A 22,097-nucleotide genomic window follows, 5' to 3' on the forward strand; every position below is an offset into this window, starting at 1 on the left:
GAAATTGCCAGACACACACACACACTCATTTGCTATGCTATGTGGGTCTGTCTTTGATCTTTTTGTAACGCTGGGAAAAGCTTTTCATTGAATAACGTCAGATAAGGATGACAAGCTGAAAGAAGGGAATAGAACTAGACATAAGGAGTATTCTTAACCTTTCAATCGCTCTATTGTACCAATAAAAAAAAATATATAAATATTTTTGGTGAATAATGTTATCTCACCTTTGGCTTTGTGGAAGAAAGATAAATCCCTTTCAGACAAAACCTTTACTTTTATGAGTAAATATCACAAATGACAATGCACGGTACAGCAGCTGTACTTTCTGCCTGTTTACTGAGTGGTGTTACCATAAAATATGTCCCCTCTTTCTGTGCTGATAGTATGGGGCTCACTGTATTTGGTCCTCCTCTGTTTTCCACAGGTTCCCAGATGGCCCCCCAGACTCCTGGCAACATGTTGGATGTTCCCCACCCCCCCTTGACCCAGTCCCCCATGCCTCAGGAAAGGGGTAAGTCTGACCACTAAGTAAGTGTGTACGTGTGTGTGTGCATGCTTGTGTGTGTGTGTGTGTGTGTACATACGTATGTGTGTGTGTGTGTGTGTGTGTGTGTGTCTGTATGTGTGTGTGTGTGTGTGAGAAGGCATTAGCCTCCTTCTCAGTAATGCTGGCATTGTTTCCCACTGTGGGACAAAGGCAGGATGTGACATCATGTCCAGAGGTACAGGGTGTTCTATACCTGGGCTATTACCAGTTACAGGGGTTGGCATTGTGTACTGGGGTTGGCATTGTGTACACACACACACACACACACACACACACACACACACACACACACACACACACATACACACACACTCTCCTTAGAGGGGGTCCTGTCAGGCTAAACTTATATTCTACACAGTTCCCATTGCCCCTCCTGTTCCCACCATGCATGTTCTGATCCAATTAATGGGCTGATTGCTCAGTAGGTACCGAACAAACACCCAACCAGCAGGTTCCCAGGGAGGGGCTGGTGGAGAGGTGATTTATTACTGGATTAGTGGTCAGCTCAGGTCATGGAAACAGTGGTTAAACCTTAACTGTTATGATCTGGCAATCAGTAAACCCTATGTTCTAAATGAGGTATGGAGTCTTTAAAGTGGATACACTTACGACTTGCAGAGGTTATTATTTCTCATATGCAGCGTTAGTTATTGCTGAGATAGCAGAGGCTGACGAAATACTGTATATTGCGTACAATGAATGGTCGCTGATTAAGGCTTCCACTGAACATCTTTCTACAACGGCCATGAGTTGCAATGAGTTCAGGGGAAAAGTTAATCTCTTAAATGGGGCAAATCACATTAAATCTTAGTGATTACTACCATAGAACTACCCAGTGTAAAACAACATTGTCCCTGTAGGTGTGTTTAAGAACAGGATGATGAGTAGTCCCATGCTCCTCTACAGCTCACCAAGGACCAGTTAACATCTGAGAGGGAGAGAGAAAGGGAGAGAGAGAGGGAGAGAGAGAGGGAGAGAGAGAGAGCGGGAGAGAGAGAGAGGGGGGTAGGAGAGAGAGAGAAAGAGAGAGAGAGAGGGGGGGGGGGGAGCTATGCACAGCTGTTACACTTATTTTACATAAAACATAACATTTAAATAAATGTAATGCTCTGCTCCATGTGACCCAGCAAGCACAGTGGTTAACATAATACTGTTTAGAATATGTGATTAAATCCCATGGTTCAAGTGCCTGCTCCTAAGAGCATTTCTCATTTCCATAAATCCCGCTGAATGTCCCTTTTCTCCCTCCACTCTCTGTCTATCCACCTCTGTCTGTTGTTGTTGTCCAGCTAAGAGCCTCTACTTTCTCTGCCAGCCTGCCTCTCTGATTCGCTGCCTGCCTGCTTGGCTGGGGAGGGAGGGAGGGTGGAGGGGGAAAAAATCCTTGAATGCGTTATTTGCTTTTAGCAACTGTCTGCACAATGTGCCTCTCTCCATCCATTTTCCAGGCAATTTAGAATGCAGTATTACAGTGTTTTCAGAATCCTTTACGATAATGGAAGTTAAACATTACAATAATGTTCCCCTTAAACCCATGTTCACAGCCCAAGCACTTTCAGGCCTCTCCTCCCTCCCTCTCTCCCTTCTACAGCCTCCTCACACGCTCTCTTGCTCTCTCAGCAGAATACGCCGACATGGAGAGAGACAACTGTTGTTTCCATCTCTGGCCTGCCTTAATAACCCCACTCAGTAAAGAGCTGGACTGTATCCCTGTATAGCATCTGTGCGTGTGTGTGTGTGTGTGTGTGTGTGTGTGTGTGTGTGTGTGTGTGTGTGTGTGTGTGTGTGTGTGTGTGTGTGGTTGCGTGCGTGCGTGCGTGCGTGAGCCGAGCCCACCACAGCACAGCCGATCCATTTAAAGCAATCCAGAATATTAGAGAGGAGAAGGCCTCTATCTCTTCTGATTGGCTACAGTGCCAGTGACCTTTACCATTCGAGGCAGATTGGAGACCTTTTCTCTGGCTTCACTCTCAGGTCTAGACTGTAATGAAATGGGTTGCAGTGAAGCCCTGTGAGGATCCCTTCAAATGTCAATTTGAATGGTGGAGGGAAGCCGAGCTGAGAGCCTTTTTCATGAATTGAGAGCTCACGGTTCGGAACAGCTTAGAATTACACAGCAGTCATGGTTAAATCACTGTTTTATTCCCCCAAGTGCAGTGTATGTGCATTTTCTGCACATATGTATACACACCCACACACACACACATCACACGCACATTACACACACATACACACACAAAAGCAGAAAGCGCAGTCGATTGTGTGTGTGTGTGTGTGTGTGTGTGTGTGTGTGTGTGTGTGTGTGTGTCTGCATTAGTTGATCCCCCCCGACCTCCATGTCGCCCAGTCCTGTCAAAATACAGTGTATAAGATCATATGGCCTTACTTGCACATAACGCACTGCCAGCTTGCCATACTAGCAATCTGATGTCTATCTTCGAATAACAGGACCTGAAGACATTATAGAGGATTATAGTATTGTCAGAATCACCCCTGTACAACCGAACATCCGTGTTCGTCCTTCAAAGGAGACAACCATCATGTTTGTCTGGTTTTCAGTAGCAGCATTAGAGGGAGGTTAGGAGAGAGCAGCTGGGTTAATCTCCTGCATAAAGAGTGGATATTTACCTGCGTGTGTGTGTTTGTATATATGCATAGGCAGCAGAAATCATTAGCACAGTGTGTTTACAGTTCTCTCTCCCCTCTCTTTCTCTGTGTGTTCCAGGCTTTATGTCCAACATGCAGAGAAACCAGTCTGGCTCCCAGTTTGCACCACCACCTCAGTCGGGGCCCTCCATGTCCCCTCACCCCTCTCCTGGTCCTGGGGGACAGATGTACCCAGGGATGGGGCCCTACCCCCATGGTGGCTCCAGTGGCCCCTATGGACCCCAGGGATCCCAGGCAAACCAGTATGGACCCCAAGGTAGGAACACTACGTCGGTTGTTCCATCATACTGATCTACGTTTAGTTAGTTAGTATCTCTGCTGTACAGAGTATGAACAGGTCATGGCTCATTAGTAAGCAGTTATCTGAATGGTTCCACCTGCTGAGGAATGGCATTAGTATTTCCATGTTGTACCATCACTACTTGGCCGCCATATTTTATTCTCTCATAAGATTGTTATTGAGAATAGTATTGAGCTGGTTTCCCCTCTCTTGTGGCAGAGACTTGCCCACTAATGAACCTCCAAAACTAAAGGTAAAACCCCTCTCTCTCTCTCTCTCTCTCTCTCTCTCTCTCTATCTCTCTCTCTCTCTCTCTCTCTCTCTCTCTATGGGATTAGAGCCAAGGCTTTGTCAGAATATTCATGAAGAATTTGAACTCTAGACCCTACTCCTGCCTATTTCATTATGGGATTTAAGGCAGATTGAGGAGGTGGACTGGGCTGATAAAACATGTTTTCTGAGCACAATGATGATGACTTTCAATCCCATTACTGGGTCAGTGTTTTTAAATTGGCCTCAGAAAAGGGTTGGAGAGTTTCAACTGCCCATTAATGTCATTAAAACCAATGTTGTCATGTTGTGACCTGTGGTAGAGTAGTGGAGAACAATAGAGAGGACGCTGCTAATCTGAGGGTGCAGTTCAATCAAACTCAATTTGCAGTATTCGTGCGGTAGTATTTAAATTAAATCAGAGAACGCTTTGAATGAAAAGCCATAGTCTGTGGTCACTCTATTTTACTGTACATTGTAAATTGTAGTGTGAATTATGTCTATTTTAAACCAGTAACCTGTCATATATGCTGGCTACATGTTCCCCAGTCAAAAAGTCTTCTAAACATCCCAGTCCATTTCAGCACTCGTGGGAAAAATAGTCAGAATAGATCTTTGCAATTAAACTGGCTTTTAGTGTTGAGTGTTCTGGAACACGGCTTCAGAAAGCAGCAGTCAATCCCATATGTTTGCATCCGCTCTTGTGTTTCATTCCCCTGGATGTGCACCAAAGGAAACATTGGAGTATTAGTAATGTGTGTTTTAATGTGTCGTCGTGAGGAAAGCACCATTCATGTGTGTGTTTTTCTAATATTGCTGAGACCTTCCCATTAGTTCATGTTGATTAATATCTCTAAAGCATATGGTATTTGGTGTCTCTCCACCCACTCTTATCTGCTAATGTGACTTAGCTGGGATGACAGCCAGTGGCTGAGGCAGAGCAGAACAGTAATATAAAAAGTCTGGAGTTAGATGAGCATGAAACGCTGCACAGCTGACAGGAGGGGTATTCAGGGAGAACAAGCCAAATCCTCCGCCTCCATACACACACATACACACACATACACGCACATACACGCACGCACGCGCACACATGCACATACACATACCCTTTCTCACTGTCTTTCTCTCTTCTCCCTCTCTCACACATACACTCAACACACAAACACACAAAGTTGGAGTGGCTCCATGGAGCCCCCAGGCGGTTGGAGTGCTCTTACGGCGGGGGTGCGGGGTGGACTCTGAGCTCTGGTTTTGAAAGGTTTAGTTCAGGCTGGTCTGCTCAGACTGGTCTATCTTGGCTGGGGCCTGGGCCGAGGTGAACAGGCCAGGCAGCTGCTGCTCATTGTTTTTAATGATGGCTCCATCTGCTTCCCGTCTCCCCCCACGCCACAAAATTACTAGCCCATTAAACCAACATGGAAACGCACTCCAAGTTCCTGATCCCTGCACTCTGTTATTCTTGGCCTGTCTTGGCACTGCTAGGATATCCAAGCCCCAGGCTGTGAACAACTGAACACACATCAGTGTGTATGTGTGTGTCCTTTAGCCATAGACACTCTCTTTCTGCACTCCCCCCCACCCCCCCCCCCCCCCCCCTCTCTCTCTCTCAGCTTACCTCACTCGCCTCTCACACACTCTGACACAGTGAGCTTGTACTCTGGCTAAGAACATGAAAACGGTCTCATGTTTCATTGTGTAACTTAAAGGCTACAGCATTCCTCTTTTAACAACCTACAGCTCAGCACAAGGAAATCTGCTGCCTCACCAGCTAATAACAAACGTTTCCACAACTTTAGAGAATGTTCTCTTAAGTCTCATTGGATCATTAACTAATGTTATTGTGATGTGCAAGGAATGTTTCTAAGAGACCATTCCCTTAATGTCAAATAGAACATGTTCTCAGAATTCAATGTCCTAGACATGTTTCATGGGAACATTGCAAGAACATTTTTGTATATCAGCTATCAGCTGTCACCTAATGGTCCCAAAGAAACGTTCTCCCAAAATGAAACAGTTTATTACACATCACACCTTGTTAGTGTTCCCGGTTGGTGAACCACTATTTTCATTCATAGTTCTTTGTCTGTTGTCAAGGTTAGAGATACTCACACACAGTGCTTTTAACATAGTATTTTCAACTTACATTTTTGACACAGATGATTACATTGTGAATGTTCATTTATACAATTATTATTATTCAAAATGATCTCTCCTGGGATTTGAACTCACAAACACTTGGTTCTGTTACGGTGCGTGAATGAGGACCCAAAAGCGAATTAACGTAAACAGAACTTCTTTAATAACAAAACATAGGTAGGCTCAGATGGACCGGCAGATTCCGACAGGACAGGACAAGGTTGCAGCAAACATGACGATAGTCTGGTTCAGGCATGAAAAACACAAACAAGAATCCGACAAAGACAGGAACGAAAACAGAGAGAGATATAGAGGACTAATCAGAGGAAAAAAGGGAACAGGTGGGAAAAGGGGTGACGAGGTAGTTAGGAGGAGACAAGGAACAGCTGGGGGAAAGAGGGGGAGAAAAGGTAACCTAATAACGACCAGCAGAGGGAGACAGGGTGAAGGGAAAGGACAGAAACAAGACACAACATGACAATACATGACAGTACCCCCCCACTCACCGAGCGCCTCCTGGCGCACTCGAGGAGGAAACCTGGCGGCAACGGAGGAAATCATCGATCAGCGCACGGTCCAGCACGTCCCGAGAGGGAACCCAACTCCTCTCCTCAGGACCGTACCCCTCCCAATCTACTAGGTACTGATGACCACGGCCCCGAGGACGCATGTCCAAAATCCTACGGACCCTGTAGATGGGTGCGCCCTCGACAAGGATGGGGGGGGGGGGAAGACGAGCGGGGGCGCGAAGAACGGGCTTGACACAGGAGACATGGAAGACCGGGTGGACGCGACGAAGATATCGCGGAAGAAGAAGTCGCACTGCGACAGGATTAATGATCCGAGAAATACGGAACGGACCAATGAACCGCGGGGTCAACTTGCGAGAAGCGGTCTTAAGGGGAAGGTTCTGAGTGGAGAGCCAAACTCTCTGACCGCGACAATATCTAGGACTCTTAGTTCTACGCTTATTAGCAGCTCTCACAGTCTGCGCCCTATAACGGCAAAGTGCAGACCTGACCCTCTTCCAGGTGCGCTCGCAACGTTGGACAAAAGCCTGAGCGGAGGGGACGCTGGACTCGGCGAACTGAGATGAGAACAGCGGAGGCTGGTACCCGAGGCTACTCTGAAAAGGAGATAGCCCGGTCGCAGACGAAGGAAGCGAGTTGTGGGCGTATTCTGCCCAGGGGAGCTGTTCTGACCAAGACGCAGGGTTGCGAAAAGAAAGACTGCGTAAGATGCGACCAATAGTCTGATTGGCCCGTTCTGCTTGACCGTTAGACTGGGGGTGAAAGCCGGAAGAGAGACTGACGGAAGCCCCAATCAAACGGCAAAACTCCCTCCAAAATTGAGACGTGAATTGCGGACCTCTGTCCGAAACGACGTCTGACGGAAGGCCATGAATTCTGAAAACATTCTCGATGATGATTTGTGCCGTCTCTTTAGCAGAAGGAAGCTTAGCAAGGGGAATAAAATGAGCCGCCTTAGAGAACCTGTCGACAACCGTAAGAATAACAGTCTTCCCCGCTGACGAAGGCAGTCCGGTGACAAAATCTAAGGCGATGTGAGACCACGGTCGAGAGGGAATGGGAAGCGGCCTGAGACGGCCGGCAGGAGGGGAGTTACCGGACTTAGTCTGCGCGCAGACCGAACAAGCAGCCACGAAGCGACGCGTGTCATGCTCCCGGGTGGGCCACCAAAAACGCTGGCGAATGGAAGCAAGCGTACCCCGAACGCCAGGGTGGCCGGCTAACTTGGCAGAGTGAGCCCACTGAAGAACGGCCAGACGAGTAGGAACGGGAATGAAAAGAAGGTTCCTGGGACAAGCGCGCGGCGACGGAGTTTGAGTGAGTGCTTGTTTTACCTGCCTCTCAATTCCCCAGACAGTCAACCCGACAACACGCCCCTCAGGGAGAATCCCCTCGGGGTCAGTGGAGGCTACTGAAGAACTGAAGAGACGAGATAAAGCATCAGGCTTGGTGTTCTTAGAGCCCGGACGATAAGAAATCACGAACTCGAAACGAGCGAAAAACAGCGCCCAGCGCGCCTGACGCGCATTAAGTCGTTTGGCAGAACGGATGTACTCAAGGTTCCTATGGTCAGTCCAAACGACAAAAGGAACGGTCGCCCCCTCCAACCACTGTCGCCATTCGCCTAGGGCTAAGCGGATGGCGAGCAGTTCGCGGTTTCCCACATCATAGTTACGTTCCGACGGCGACAGGCGATGAGAAAAATACGCGCAAGGGTGGACCTTGTCGTCAGAGAGGGAGCGCTGAGAAAGAATGGCTCCCACGCCCACCTCTGACGCGTCAACCTCGACAACGAACTGTCTAGTGACGTCAGGTGTAACAAGGATAGGTGCGGATGTAAAACGATTCTTGAGGAGATCAAAAGCTCCCTGGGCGGAAACGGACCACTTAAAGCACGTCTTGACAGAAGTAAGGGCTGTGAGAGGGGCTGCCACCTGACCGAAATTACGGATGAAACGACGATAGAAGTTCGCGAAGCCGAGAAAGCGCTGCAGCTCGACGCGTGACCTAGGGACGGGCCAATCAATGACAGCTTGGACCTTAGCGGGATCCATCTTAATGCCTTCAGTGGAAATAACAGAACCGAGAAATGTGACGGAGGAGGCATGAAAAGAGCACTTCTCAGCCTTCACAAAAAGACAATTCTCTAAAAGGCGCTGGAGGACACGTCGAACGTGCTGAACATGAATCTGGAGTGACGGTGAAAAAATCAGGATATCGTCAAGGTAAACGAAAACAAAGATGTTCAGCATGTCTCTCAGGACATCATTGACTAATGCCTGAAAGACAGCTGGAGCGTTAGCGAGGCCGAAAGGAAGAACCCGGTATTCAAAGTGCCCTAACGGAGTGTTAAACGCCGTCTTCCACTCGTCCCCCTCCCTGATGCGCACGAGATGGTAAGCGTTACGAAGGTCCAACTTAGTGAAAAACCTGGCTCCCTGCAGGATCTCGAAGGCTGAAGACATAAGAGGAAGCGGATAACGATTCTTCACTGTTATGTCATTCAGCCCTCGATAATCTATGCAGGGGCGCAGGGACCCGTCCTTCTTCTTAACAAAAAAAAACCCCGCTCCGGCGGGAGAGGAGGAGGGGACTATGGTACCGGCGGCAAGAGCTACAGACAAATAATCTTCGAGAGCCTTACGTTCGGGAGCCGACAGAGAGTATAGTCTACCCCGGGGGGGAGTGGTTCCCGGAAGGAGATCAATACTACAATCATACGACCGGTGTGGAGGAAGAGAGGTGGCCCTGGACCGACTGAACACCGTGCGCAGATCGTGATATTCCTCCGGCACCCCTGTCAAATCACCAGGCTCCTCCTGTGAAGAAGAGACAGAGGAAACAGGAGGGATAGCAGACATTAAACATTTCACATGACAAGAGACGTTCCAGGAGAGGATAGAATTACTAGACCAATTAATGGAAGGATTATGACAAACTAGCCAGGGATGGCCCAAAACAACAGGTGTAAAAGGTGAACGAAAAATTAAAAAAGAAATGGTTTCGCTATGATTACCAGAAACAGTGAGGGTTAAAGGTAGCGTCTCACGCTGAATCCTGGGGAGAGGACTACCATCCAGGGCGAACAAGGCCGTGGACTCCCTTAACTGTCTGAGAGGAATGTCATGTTCCCGAGCCCAGGTCTCGTCCATAAAACAGCCCTCCGCCCCAGAGTCTATTAAGGCACTGCAGGAAGCTGACGAACCGGTCCAGCGTAGATGGACCGACAAGGTAGTGCAGGATCTTGAAGGAGAGACAGGAGTAGTAGCGCTCACCAGTAGCCCTCCGCTTACTGATGAGCTCTGGCTTTTACTGGACATGAAGTGACAAAATGACCAGCAGAACCGCAATAGAGACAGAGGCGGTTGGTGATTCTCCGTTCCCTCTCCTTAGTCGAGATGCGGATACCTCCCAGCTGCATAGGCTCAGCACCCGAGCCGGCAGAGGAAGATGGTAGTGATGCGGAGAGGGGGGCAACGGAGAACGCGAGCTCCTTTCCACGAGCTCGGTGACGAAGATCAACCCGTCGCTCAATGCGAATAGCGAGTTCAATCAAGGAATCCACGCTGGAAGGAACCTCCCGGGAGAGAATCTCATCCTTTACCTCTGCGCGGAGACCCTCCAGAAAACGAGCGAGCAAAGCCGGCTCGTTCCAGCCACTGGAGGCAGCAAGAGTGCGAAACTCAATAGAGTAGTCTGTTATGGATCGATTACCTTGACATAGGGAAGACAGGGCCCTGGAAGCCTCCTCCCCAAAAACAGATCGATCAAAAACCCGTATCATCTCCTCCTTAAAGTCCTGATACTGGTTAGTGAACTCAGCCCTTGCCTCCCAGATTGCCGTGCCCCACTCACGAGCCCGTCCAGTAAGGAGAGATATGACGTAGGCGACACGAGCAGTGCTCCTGGAGTAAGTGTTGGGCTGGAGAGAAAACACAATATCACACTGGGTGAGGAACGAGCGGCATTCAGTGGGCTCCCCAGAGTAACACGGCGGGTTATTGATTCTGGGCTCCGGAGATTCGAAAGCCCTGGAAGTGGCCGGTGGATCGAGGCGGAGATGGTGAACCTGTTCTGTGAGGTTGGAGACTTGGGTGGCCAGGGTCTCAACGGCATGTCGAGCAGCAGACAATTCCTGCTCGTGTCTGCCTAGCATCGCTCCCTGGATCTCGACGGCTGAGTGGAGAGGATCCGAAGTCGCTGGGTCCATTCTTGGTCGGATTCTTCTGTTACGGTGCGTGAATGAGGACCCAAAAACAGAGAGAGATATAGAGGACTAATCAGAGGAAAAAAGGGAACAGGTGGGAAAAGGGGTGACGAGGTAGTTAGGAGGAGACAAGGAACAGCTGGGGGAAAGAGGGGGAGAAAAGGTAACCTAATAACGACCAGCAGAGGGAGACAGGGTGAAGGGAAAGGACAGAAACAAGACACAACATGACAATACATGACAGGTTCACCGTATTCTGATCTTCCTGCTACGACACCAAGTCCGTGTCAGATACAGGTATGAGTTCATCTGACTGTTCTCAACATTGATTTGATTGACTTATTTCAGCAAGGGCTTTCTGTATAATCGTCTAATGTTGGTGGACATGTTAACCTGTTTTAATTATACTCCTGAATTAGTATGATCCATCAAATAGTTTTTCTTGAGTGTACTTTTAACAAATCAAATCAAATTGTATTAGTCACATGCGCCAAATAATACAGGTGTAGACCTTACAGTGAAATGCTTACTTACGAGCCCCTAACCAACAATGCAGTTTAAGAAATATGGATAAGAATGAGAAATAAAAGTAACAAGTAATTAAAGAGCAGCAGTAAAATAACAATAGCGAGACTATATATAGGTGGGTACCGGTACAGAGTCAATGTGCGTGGTTACCAGTTAGTTGAGGTAATATATACAGTGCCTTGCGAAAGTATTCGGCCCCCTTGAACTTTGCGACCTTTTGCCACATTTCAGGCTTCAAACATAAAGATATAAAACTGTATTTTTTTGTGAAGAATCAACAACAAGTGGGACACAATCATGAAGTGGAACGACATTTATTGGATATTTCAAACTTTTTTAACAAATCAAAAACTGAAAAATTGGGCGTGCAAAATTATTCAGCCCCTTTACTTTCAGTGCAGCAAACTCTCTCCAGAAGTTCAGTGAGGATCTCTGAATGATCCAATGTTGACCTAAATTACTAATGATGATAAATACAACCCACCTGTGTGTAATCAAGTCTCCGTATAAATGCACCTGCACTGTGATAGTCTCAGAGGTCCGTTAAAAGCGCAGAGAGCATCATGAAGAACAAGGAACACACCAGGCAGGTCCGAGATACTGTTGTGAAGAAGTTTAAAGCCGGATTTGGATACAAAAAGATTTCCCAAGCTTTAAACATCCCAAGGAGCACTGTGCAAGCGATAATATTGAAATGGAAGGAGTATCAGACCACTGCAAATCTACCAAGACCTGGCCGTCCCTCTAAACTTTCAGCTCATACAAGGAGAAGACTGATCAGAGATGCAGCCAAGAGGCCCATGATCACTCTGGATGAACTGCAGAGATCTACAGCTGAGGTGGGAGACTCTGTCCATAGGACAACAATCAGTCGTATATTGCACAAATCGGGCCTTTATGGAAGAGTGGCAAGAAGAAAGCCATTTCTTAAAGATATCCATAAAAAGTGTTGTTTAAAGTTTGCCACAAGCCACCTGGGAGACACACCAAACATGTGGAAGAAGGTGCTCTGGTCAGATGAAACCAAAATTGAACTTTTTGGCAACAATGCAAAACGTTATGTTTGGCGTAAAAGCAACACAGCTCATCACCCTGAACACACCATCCCCGCTGTCAAACATGGTGGTGGCAGCATCATGGTTTGGGCCTGCTTTTCTTCAGCAGGGACAGGGAAGATGGTTAAAATTGATGGGAAGATGGATGGAGCCAAATACAGGAGAATGGTCCTGTATTGTCTTCCAACAAGACAATGATCCAAAACATAAAGCAAAATCTACAATGGAATGGTTCAAAAATAAACATATCCAGGTGTTAGAATGGCCAAGTCAAAGTCCAGACCTGAATCCAATCGAGAATCTGTGGAAAGAACTGAAAACTGCTGTTCACAAATGCTCTCCATCCAACCTCACTGAGCTCGAGCTGTTTTGCAAGAAGGAAGGGTAAAAAATGTCAGTCTCTCGATGTGCAAAACTGATAGAGACATACCCCAAGCGACTTACAGCTGTAATCGCAGCAAAAGGTGGCGCTACAAAGTATTAACTTAAGGGGGCTGAATAATTTTGCACGCCCAATTTTTCAGTTTTTGATTTGTTAAAAAAGTTTGAAATATCCAATAAATGTCGTTCCACTTCATGATTGTGTCCCACTTGTTGTTGATTCTTCACAAAAAAATACAGTTGTATATCTTTATGTTTGAAGCCTGAAATGTGGCAAAAGGTCGCAAAGTTCAAGGGGGCCGAATACTTTCGCAAGGCACTGTAAATGTAGGTATTAAAGTGACTATGCATAGATGATAACAACAGAGTAGCAGCGGTGTAGGGGGGGGGGGGGGGGGGGGGGCAATGCAAATAGACCGGGTAGCCATTTGATTAGATGTCCAGGAGTCTTATGCCTGGGGGGTAGAAGCTGTTTAGAAGCCTCTTGGATCTAGACTTGGCACTCCCGTGCCACTTGCCGTGCGGTAGCAGAGAGAACAGTCTATGACTAGGGTGGCTGGAGTCTTTGACAATTTTTAGGGCCCTCCTCTGACACTGCCTGGTATAGAGCTCCCGAGTGGTGCAGTGGTCTAAGACACTGCATCTCAGTGCAAGAGGCATCATTGCAGTACCTGGTTTGATTCCAGGCTGCATCACATCCAGCTGTGATTTGGAGTCACATAGGGCGGTGCACAATTGGCCCAGTGCCGTCTGGGTTTTGCCGGGTAGGCTGTCATTGTAAATAAGAATGTGTTCTTAACTGACTTGCCTTGTTAATTTTAAAAAATGTAGAGGTCCCGGATGGCAGGAAGCTTGGCCCCAGTGATGTACTGGGCCGTTTGCACTACGCTCTGTAATGCCTTGCGGTCGGAGGCAGAGCAGTTGCCATACCAGTCAAGATGCTCTCGATGGTGCAGCTGTAGAACCTTTTGAGGATCTGAGGACCCATGGTGTGTTTGGACCATGTTAGTTTGTTGGTGATGTGGACACCACGGAACTTGAAGCTCTCAACCTGCTCTACTACAGCCCCGTCGATGAGAATGTGGGCGTTCTTCTTTTTCCTGTAGTCCACAATCATCTCCTTTGTCTTGATCACATTGAGGGAGAGGTTGTTGTCCTGGCACCACACGGCCAGGTCTCTGACCTCCTCCCTATAGGCTGTCTCGTTGTTGTCGGTGATCAGGCCTACCACTGTTGTGTCATTGGCAAACTTAATGATGGTGTTGGAGTCGTGTCTGGCCATGCAGTCATGAGTGAACAGGAAGTACAGGACGGGACCGAGCATGCACACCTGAGGGGCCCCTGTGTTGAGGATCAGAGTGGCGGATGTGTTGTTACCTACCCTTACCACCTGTTGGCGGCCCATCAGAAAGTCCAGGATCCAGTTGCAGAGGGAGGTATTTAGTCCCAGGGTCCTTAGCTTATTGATGAGCTTTGAGAACACTATTGTGTTGAACGCTGAGCTGTAGTCAATGAATAGCATTCTCACATAGGTGTTCCTTTTGTTCAGGTGGGAAAGGGCAGTATGGAGTGCAATATATATTGCATCATCTGTGGATCTGTTGGGGAGGGACACGAATTGGAGTGGGTCTAGGGTTTCTTGGATAATGGTGTTGATTTGAGCCATGACCAGCCTTTCAAAGCACTTCATGGCTACCGACGTGAGTGCTACGGGGCAGTAGTCATTTAGGCAAGTTACGTTCGCTTTCTTGGGCACAGGGACTATGGTGGTCTACTTGAAACATAGGTATTAGGGCTGAAACATAGGTATTACAGACTCGGTCAGGGAGAGTTTGAAAATGTCAGTGAAGGGCTTCCCGAGTGGCGCTTTGGTTTAATGCGTCACTACAGACCCATGTTTGATCCCAGTCTGTGTCCGGGAGTCCCATAGGGTGGCGCACAATTGGCAAGAGGCCAATTGTTTCCAAGAAACTGAAGATCTCGTACAACGCTGTGTACTACTCCCTTCACAGAGCAGTGTAAACTGACTCTAACCAGAATAGAATGTGGAGTGGGAGGCCCCGATGCACAACTGAGCAAGAGGACAAGTACATTAGAGTGTCTAGTTTGAGAAACAGATGCCTCACAAGTCCTCAACTGGCAGCTTCCTTAAATAGTACCCGCAAAACACCAGTCTCAACGCCAACAGTGAAGAGGTGACTCCGGGATGCTGGCCTTCTAGGTAGAGTTCAAGTGTCTGTGTTCTTTTGCCCATCTTAACCTCTCTAGGGTAGGTGAGACGCTATCGTCGCTATCGTCTCACCTACCATTCTAAATACACCATTTGCTATAGTAAACATTCTTGTAAATACATCATTTAACCTCTTAGAGCTCTAGGGGCGCTATTTCATTTTTGGATAAAAAACGTTCCCGTTTTAAGCGCGATATTTTGTCACGAAAAGATGCTCGACTATGCATATTCTGACATATTCTGACAGTTTTGGAAAGAAAACACTCTGAAGTTTCAGAATCTGCAAAGATTTTGTCTGTAAGTGCCCCAGAACTCATTCTACAGGCGAAACCAAGATGATGCATCACCCAGGAATTAGCAGAATTTCTGAAGCTCTGTTTTCCATTCTCTCCTTATATGGCTGTGATTGCGCAAGGAATGAGCCTACACTTTCTGTCGTTCGCCCAAGGTCTTAGCAGCATTGTGACGTATTTGTAGGCATATCATTGGAAGATTGGCCATAAGAGACTACATTTTCCAGAGGTCCGCCCGGTGTCCTTTGTCTAAATTTGTGCGTAATCTTCAGGTGCAGGCATTTTCTCCTGGGATTCAGGAGAGAAAGCATGTTTCCAAGAACGATGTATCAATGAAGAGATATGTGAAAAACACCTTGAGGATTGATTCTAAACAACGTTTGCCATGTTTTCAGTCGATATTATGGAGTTAATTTGGAAAAAAGTTTGCGTTTTGAGGACTGAATTTATGGATTTTTTTTGGTAGCCAAATGTGATGTATAAAACGGAGCTATTTCTAATACACAAGGAATCTTTTTGGAAAAACTGAGCATCTGCTATCTAACTGAGAGTATCCTCATTGAAAACATCAGAAGTTCTTCAAAGGTAAATGATTTTATTTGAAGGCTTTTATGTTTTTGTTAATGTTGCGTGCTGGATGCTAACGCTAATGCTAACGCTAAATGCTAACGCGAAATGCTAACTCTAGCTAGCTACTTTTACACAAATGATTGTTTTCCTATGGTTGAGAAGCATATTTTGAAAATCTGAGATGACAGTGTTGTTTACAAAAGGCTAAGCTTGAGAGATGGCATATTTATTTCATTTCATTTGCGATTTTCATAAATAGTTAACGTTGTGTTATGCTAATGAGCTTGCTGATAGATTTACACAATCCTGGATACAGGGTTTTTTTCATAGCTAAACGTGACGCAGAAAACGGAGCGATTTGTCCTAAACAAATAATCTTTCAGGAAAAACTGAACATTTGCTATCTGAGAGTCTCCTCATTGAAAACATCTGAAGTTCTTCAAAGGTAAATGATTTTTTTGAATGCTTTTCTGTTTTTTTGTGTAAATGTTGCCAGCTGAATGCTAATGCTAAATGCTACGTTAGCCATCAATACTGTTACACAAATGCTTGTTTTGCAATGGTTGAGAAGCATATTTTGAAAATCTGAGATGACAGTGTTGTTAACAAAAGGCTAAGCTTGAGAGCTAGCATATTTATTTCATTTCATTTGCGATTTTCATGAATAGTTAACGTTGCGTTATGGTAATGAGCTTGAGTCTGTATTCACGAACCCGGATCCGGGATGGGGAGATCAGAAAGGTTAAAAGATGAACATCTTATTAATCCAGCCGCTGTGTCAGATTTCAAAAAGGCTTTACGGCGAAAGCAAACCATGAGATTTTCTGAGGACAGCTCCCCGCATACACAAGTATTACTACATTAGCGTCACGAAAGTCAGAAATAACAATAAAATAAATTGCTTACCTTTGAAGATCTTCCTCTGGTGGCAATGCCAAGTGTCCTAACTACACAGTGAATGTTTGTTTTGTTTGATAACATCCATTTTTATAGCCTAACACAAAACATTTGTAAACCGCTTGCGTCGTGATTTCCGTCTCATTCAACTTTGGACGAAGCGTTCGTGGTAATTACCCACACTAAACAAACGTTTATCCAGTCATGGTTGGTTTCATTGCAATCCTCTGGTTGTTACTACCACAACCATACTTGATGGTTCTTTTCCCGGGACATATTGACCGAAACAAACTAATTTGAAGACACCAATCAATGACCTCATTGCGCATCAATGGTAGGACCGGGCTATCGTTGATTGACTGCATTTTGGCCCAATGACCACTGATCATCTTGAAATCTAGCTTGGAAGATAGCCAATGAGCTGAGGTAAACGGCAATATGTAATGGTTATACGTTCGAAGACCAGCCTTTGGCGTAAACTCTGGCCTAAAAGAGGTTCATTCGCCATTGCAAATCTTACTTGACGGAGCCACAAGTGTTACGCATAGCAGTACATAGTCAATAGCATTTTCAGCACGTTTATATATTTAAATTATGGTGAATAAATCAGGAAAAGCTAAAACAAAGTCTAGGTATACAGATTTAACCCAAATTATAGAGGAAATTGATAGAGAAAGCAAGACCGAGTAAATAGTTACCCTTGTTATTTAAAAAAATATATACTTTTTTTAATAAAAAACATTTAAAAAATAAGGTATTTTTTGGGGGTGTGTGTTAGAATAGCATTTATATATTTTGTATATAATTCTTCCCTTCAAAATGTATCACTGTACCAATTCGGCCACTTGGGTACATTTGGTTTCATTTGTGTGGGACACCTGGGTGAGCTCTCTCATTTTTGAAGTTATCTGTCTAAAATTATTGTTGCCATCTTATATTCTTCATTAAAATCGTCCCCAGCATCCTATCTGTATGTTTGTCTGTAGCTCCGGATTCTGGACCGGAGCTACAGGCAGTTAGATTAGGGTATGTCTTTAGGCGGAAATTGAGAAGAGGGGGAGTACCCCAAAGAAATTAATATTTTATTTTAGTATTTTTCTTTGCACTATTGACGTTGAGACTAGTGTTTTGCGGATACTTTTTATTGAAGCTGCCAGTTGAGGACTTATGAGGTGTCTGTTTCTCAAACTAGACACTCTAATGTACTTGTCCTCTTGCTCAGTTGTGCACCAGGGCCTCCCACTCATTCTATTCTGGTGGGGGGCGGTATTTTGACGTTTTGATGAAAAGCGTGCCCAGAGTAAACTGCCTGTTACTCAGGTCCAGAAGCTAGGATAAGCATATAATTGGTAGTTTGGATAGAAAGCACTCTAAAGTTTCTAAAACTGTTACAATAATGTCTGTGAGTATAACAGAACTGAAATGGCAGGCGAAACCCAGAAGACAAACCATTAAAACAAAAAATCAGCATAGCACTGATTTCAATGCCTGGCACTTTTATAATAGGATGAAATCGTCCCCGATTGCAGTTCCTGGGGCTTCCACTAGATGTCAACAGTCTTTAGAAAGAGTTTCAGATTGGTTTTTGGAAAAATTAGGGAGAAGTTGTAGTTTTTCTAAGTGACTCCCATTTTGGCTGTAGTGTTTCCAAGCGCATGGCCGAGAGAGCGCGTTCTTTTTGTTTACCTCCGGTAAACTCAATAACGATTCTCCGTCTTAAATTGTATTGTTTATTTGCGTATTAGGGTACCTAAGGTTTGATTATAAACGTTGATTGACTTGTTTGGATAAGTTTATTGGTAACGTTTGGGATTCATTTTGTAGCTATAACGTCATAACGAGTCAAACAAAAAATTTACAATTGACAGGAATATGTTAGTTAATGTAGAGACAAACGTTTGTGCATATTTTTTTGTCATAAGCAAGTTATCTGATTAGCTAACATTAGCCAGCTAACTAGCTAGTGTTATGACATGAGAATTAATTTGTAATTTGTGTTGTTTAATGTTTTAGGGACTCCTGAGAAATGTACAATTGTGTACGCTTGCCTTGCAATGCAGCTTAAGTAACATAGCTAGCTAACTATTTACTTATTGTGTAGTGGAGGATAAAAAATATCCGTATACCTATGGATGTGTAGCTAGCTACAGGTGTAGCCGATCTGTGTATGGAGCCTAAAACGTTAGGTTCTGAACTAAGATTCATACCAATCTATGAACCTCAGCTATCATAGTTGTTATATCGACTTCAAGTCTGAATGGCATTTTAATGAAGCCTATGGATAAAGTAGAATATAATAACTTTATTGTGCCAGTCCTATATTCATGTACTGTAGTTATTGCCACGCATAAGATCTCCACATTGTAGCCTGTACGTTGAATATATTCACTGATCATGTACTCTTCCTTGGCAAATAAAGGTTTGGTTCAGGTATGAATCTCTGAGACATTGTTTTTCAGTCATATCAAAGTCCATTCTTTGAATGATGATGTGTCTCCCTGTATGTATTACAATTATACACTTCAACAGTGTTTACCACTCCTGCTCCTGGAACATCAATGATTACACGTTAGTCTATTGCATAGTTACAGAAAAATTATTTAGGTAAAGGCTGATAACAAATCATATATACAGAAAAAAACCTATGCATATCTAACTCCCTTCATCTGCATTAATCTGAGGACAGGATAAGATACTTAATTTCAACCAGTAGAGAATGTGAAACGCTTTATTGAAAGAAGTTCATTATCCAGGTGTTATAAATACATAATACATGCATTATAATTCTGAAAATTGTAATATTATGAATAAAAGTTCAATCTGTACATCAATGCACATATGTTGTGCATTATAAAACGAGGAAGAAAGACGAGGTGGGAAGAGAGGTGTAGAAGACAGAAAGGAAAAGAGGTAAGAACAGAGGTAGACAGCATATGATTAGTGAATTACATTGCTACCCTAATATTCTCTCAGTTCATCACAATTACAGTGTCTTTAGCAGTGTCTCCTGACCAGCCTTGGGCCCCCAGTTGGCCCGAAGTTTATCTTAAGAGCGGGTGAGGTGGCAATGACGGGACTGGCTTCCTCTTTCACATCTAAACATACCTGCAGACGAGAGACAGATGGATAGAGAGAGAGCATGATTAAGCCTTGTTTTTTTTATTCTAACACGGTCAGTCATCATAATCATCAGGAGGTGAAATGCAAAACTGACCTTGGATCATTAACTCTGGGACTCCTACATCTCTGTCTGTATTTCAATGTAAAGCATCTCTTTAATAATACTTCCTGTTGACCCGACCAAGTGGCCTCTCACCTATGATCATGATGTGCCCTCTGTGTCAGCCAGTTCAGATGTGGGAGGGGTTCACCAAAACAGCTGATATAACCTAGAGGATTTAGGAAGAAGGGGGAGAGGGATGAAGTGAAGGAGAGAGACTGTTATTGTGTGTGTGTGTGTGTGTGTGTGTGGTATCACCTGGTGTCCACACTAAGTGGCTACAGAGTACTTCATGCTGAAAAACAGACACATGAGGACAAACAATGAAAGATAATGTCAATAGAAGATACTGTATGTGACGCAGACACCTATCGGAGTGTACCTGAAACATTTAAATATACAGGGCTATGTGTCTCACCACTTGGTTATTGCAAGGCTAACCCCCAGGGAAATCATGACTTGGCAGCAACAGATAGCAACAGATAGTCCAGTGAAAATGGCTGTGTTTATCTGGTGTAAATCTGAAAATTAGCAGCTGACACCTTAAGGATTTTTAGTTAATGCATGTGAGACAGGTTCCATGTACGACAAGAAAGGCAGAGAGGAAGAGAGAAAAAGAACACAGAACAGTTTAATTACCTCCAGTTATGAACACTTTTGCCAGCAATAGAGCCTCCATGGCCTGTTCCTCGGACAGTGAACATCTGACAATATCTACATTTTTGACCCCTTGATCAGCACGCTCTCTGAAAGTAAAGAAAATAGATGATTTTTTATAGATATGAAAACAATAACTGAGATATCAATCTAAAGCAGCAGATGTCATTTTCAGGATATGTCAATACAGCACAGAAAGCTTAACACCAGACTGGTATTGTGGTTGTTCATTAGGTGATGGGAAATATGCAATGATACCTGCACCACAAGCTGCAAAGACTCCCTAACTCTTCGCCATTGTACATGATGGCCGATTGCTCTGAGACTTCCTTTGACCATTCTAAAGCCTGCATGGGGCATCCTTGCCTTAACTTCTTTCGGATCAGTGGGACGCTAGTGTCCCACCTCGACAACAAATTGCAGATCGCCAAATTCAAATTAAATTAGTATAAATATTTCACTTTCATAAAATCACAAGGGCAATACATCAAAATAAAGCTTAACTTGTTGTAAATCCAGCTGCCGTGTCAGATTTCAAAAAGCCTTTACGGCGAAAGCAAACCATGCGATTATCTGAGGACAGCGACCCACTACATCACATGAAAAACATATTTCAACCAGGCAGATGCGACACAAAAGTCAGAAATAACGATTAATTCATGCCTTACCTTTGAAGATCTTCTTCTGTTGGCACTCTAAAATGTCCCAGAAACATCACAAATGGTCCTTTTGTTCGATAAATTCCTTCTTTATATCTCCAAAATGTACATTTATTTGGCGCGTTTGATTCAGAAATACACCGGTTCCAACTCACCCAACATGACTACAAAGTATCTAATAAGTTACCTGTAAACTTGGTCCAAACATTTCAAACAACTTTCCTAATCCAACCTTAGATATCCTAAAACGTAAATAATCGATAAAATTTAAGACGGAATATACTGTGTTCAATAGCGGATAAAAAGAACGTGGAGCGAGCTCCAGTTCATTCACGCCAAAAAAACAGAAGAGTCCACTTGGCTTGACACTCACAATGAACATCCCTACTTCTTAATTTCTCAAAAGAAAAACATCAACCAATTTCTAAAGACTGTTGACATCTTTAGGAACTGCAACCAGGTTCCTCATAAATATAGTTTCCCATAGAAAATAATTGAAAACACAGTGACCTCAAAAAATGTTTTCCCTGGATGGTTTGTCCTCGGGGTTTTGCCTGCCAAATAAGTTCTGTTATACTTACAGACATAATTGTAACAGTTTTAGAAACTTTAGAGTGGTTTCTATCCACATCTACCAATTATATGCATATCCTAGCATCTGGGCCTGAGAAACAGGCAGTTTACTTTCGGAATGCTTTTCACCCGGACGTGAAAATACTGCCCCCTATCCCAATGAAGTTAATGGCGCTGACTTACTGGTCTAACTCTTCATCTGACATATAAGAATAGCATTCCCTGAGAGACATATTGTGTTCTTTCATCCTTCTGTAAAAAAGCTAACCGTTTCACTGTCATGAAATATGATTATATATCGACTATGAAACAAATAGGACATGGTCTGCTTATGAGTTGCCATGAAAGAAAGTTAGATTAATTCACCTGAAAATGGTGAGAACAGGTATTC

At 44.6% G+C, this 22,097-nt stretch overlaps 1 protein-coding gene across 1 annotated transcript in view; it reads left to right on the forward strand.

Moving 5' to 3' along the window:
- The window catches only part of LOC110498372 (AT-rich interactive domain-containing protein 1B), a 331,437-nt gene that overhangs the window by 249,513 nt on the left and 59,827 nt on the right, over window positions 1-22,097 (forward strand). The window contains exons 6-7 of the mRNA XM_036954974.1: window positions 428-514; window positions 3,276-3,473. Of these exons, the coding sequence (XP_036810869.1) occupies window positions 428-514; window positions 3,276-3,473 (285 nt within the window). The remainder of the gene's footprint in view (window positions 1-427; window positions 515-3,275; window positions 3,474-22,097) is intronic.

The sequence above is a fragment of the Oncorhynchus mykiss genome, chromosome 19, assembly GCF_013265735.2.
Source record: "Oncorhynchus mykiss isolate Arlee chromosome 19, USDA_OmykA_1.1, whole genome shotgun sequence".
Classification (NCBI taxonomy): Eukaryota; Metazoa; Chordata; class Actinopteri; order Salmoniformes; family Salmonidae; genus Oncorhynchus; species Oncorhynchus mykiss.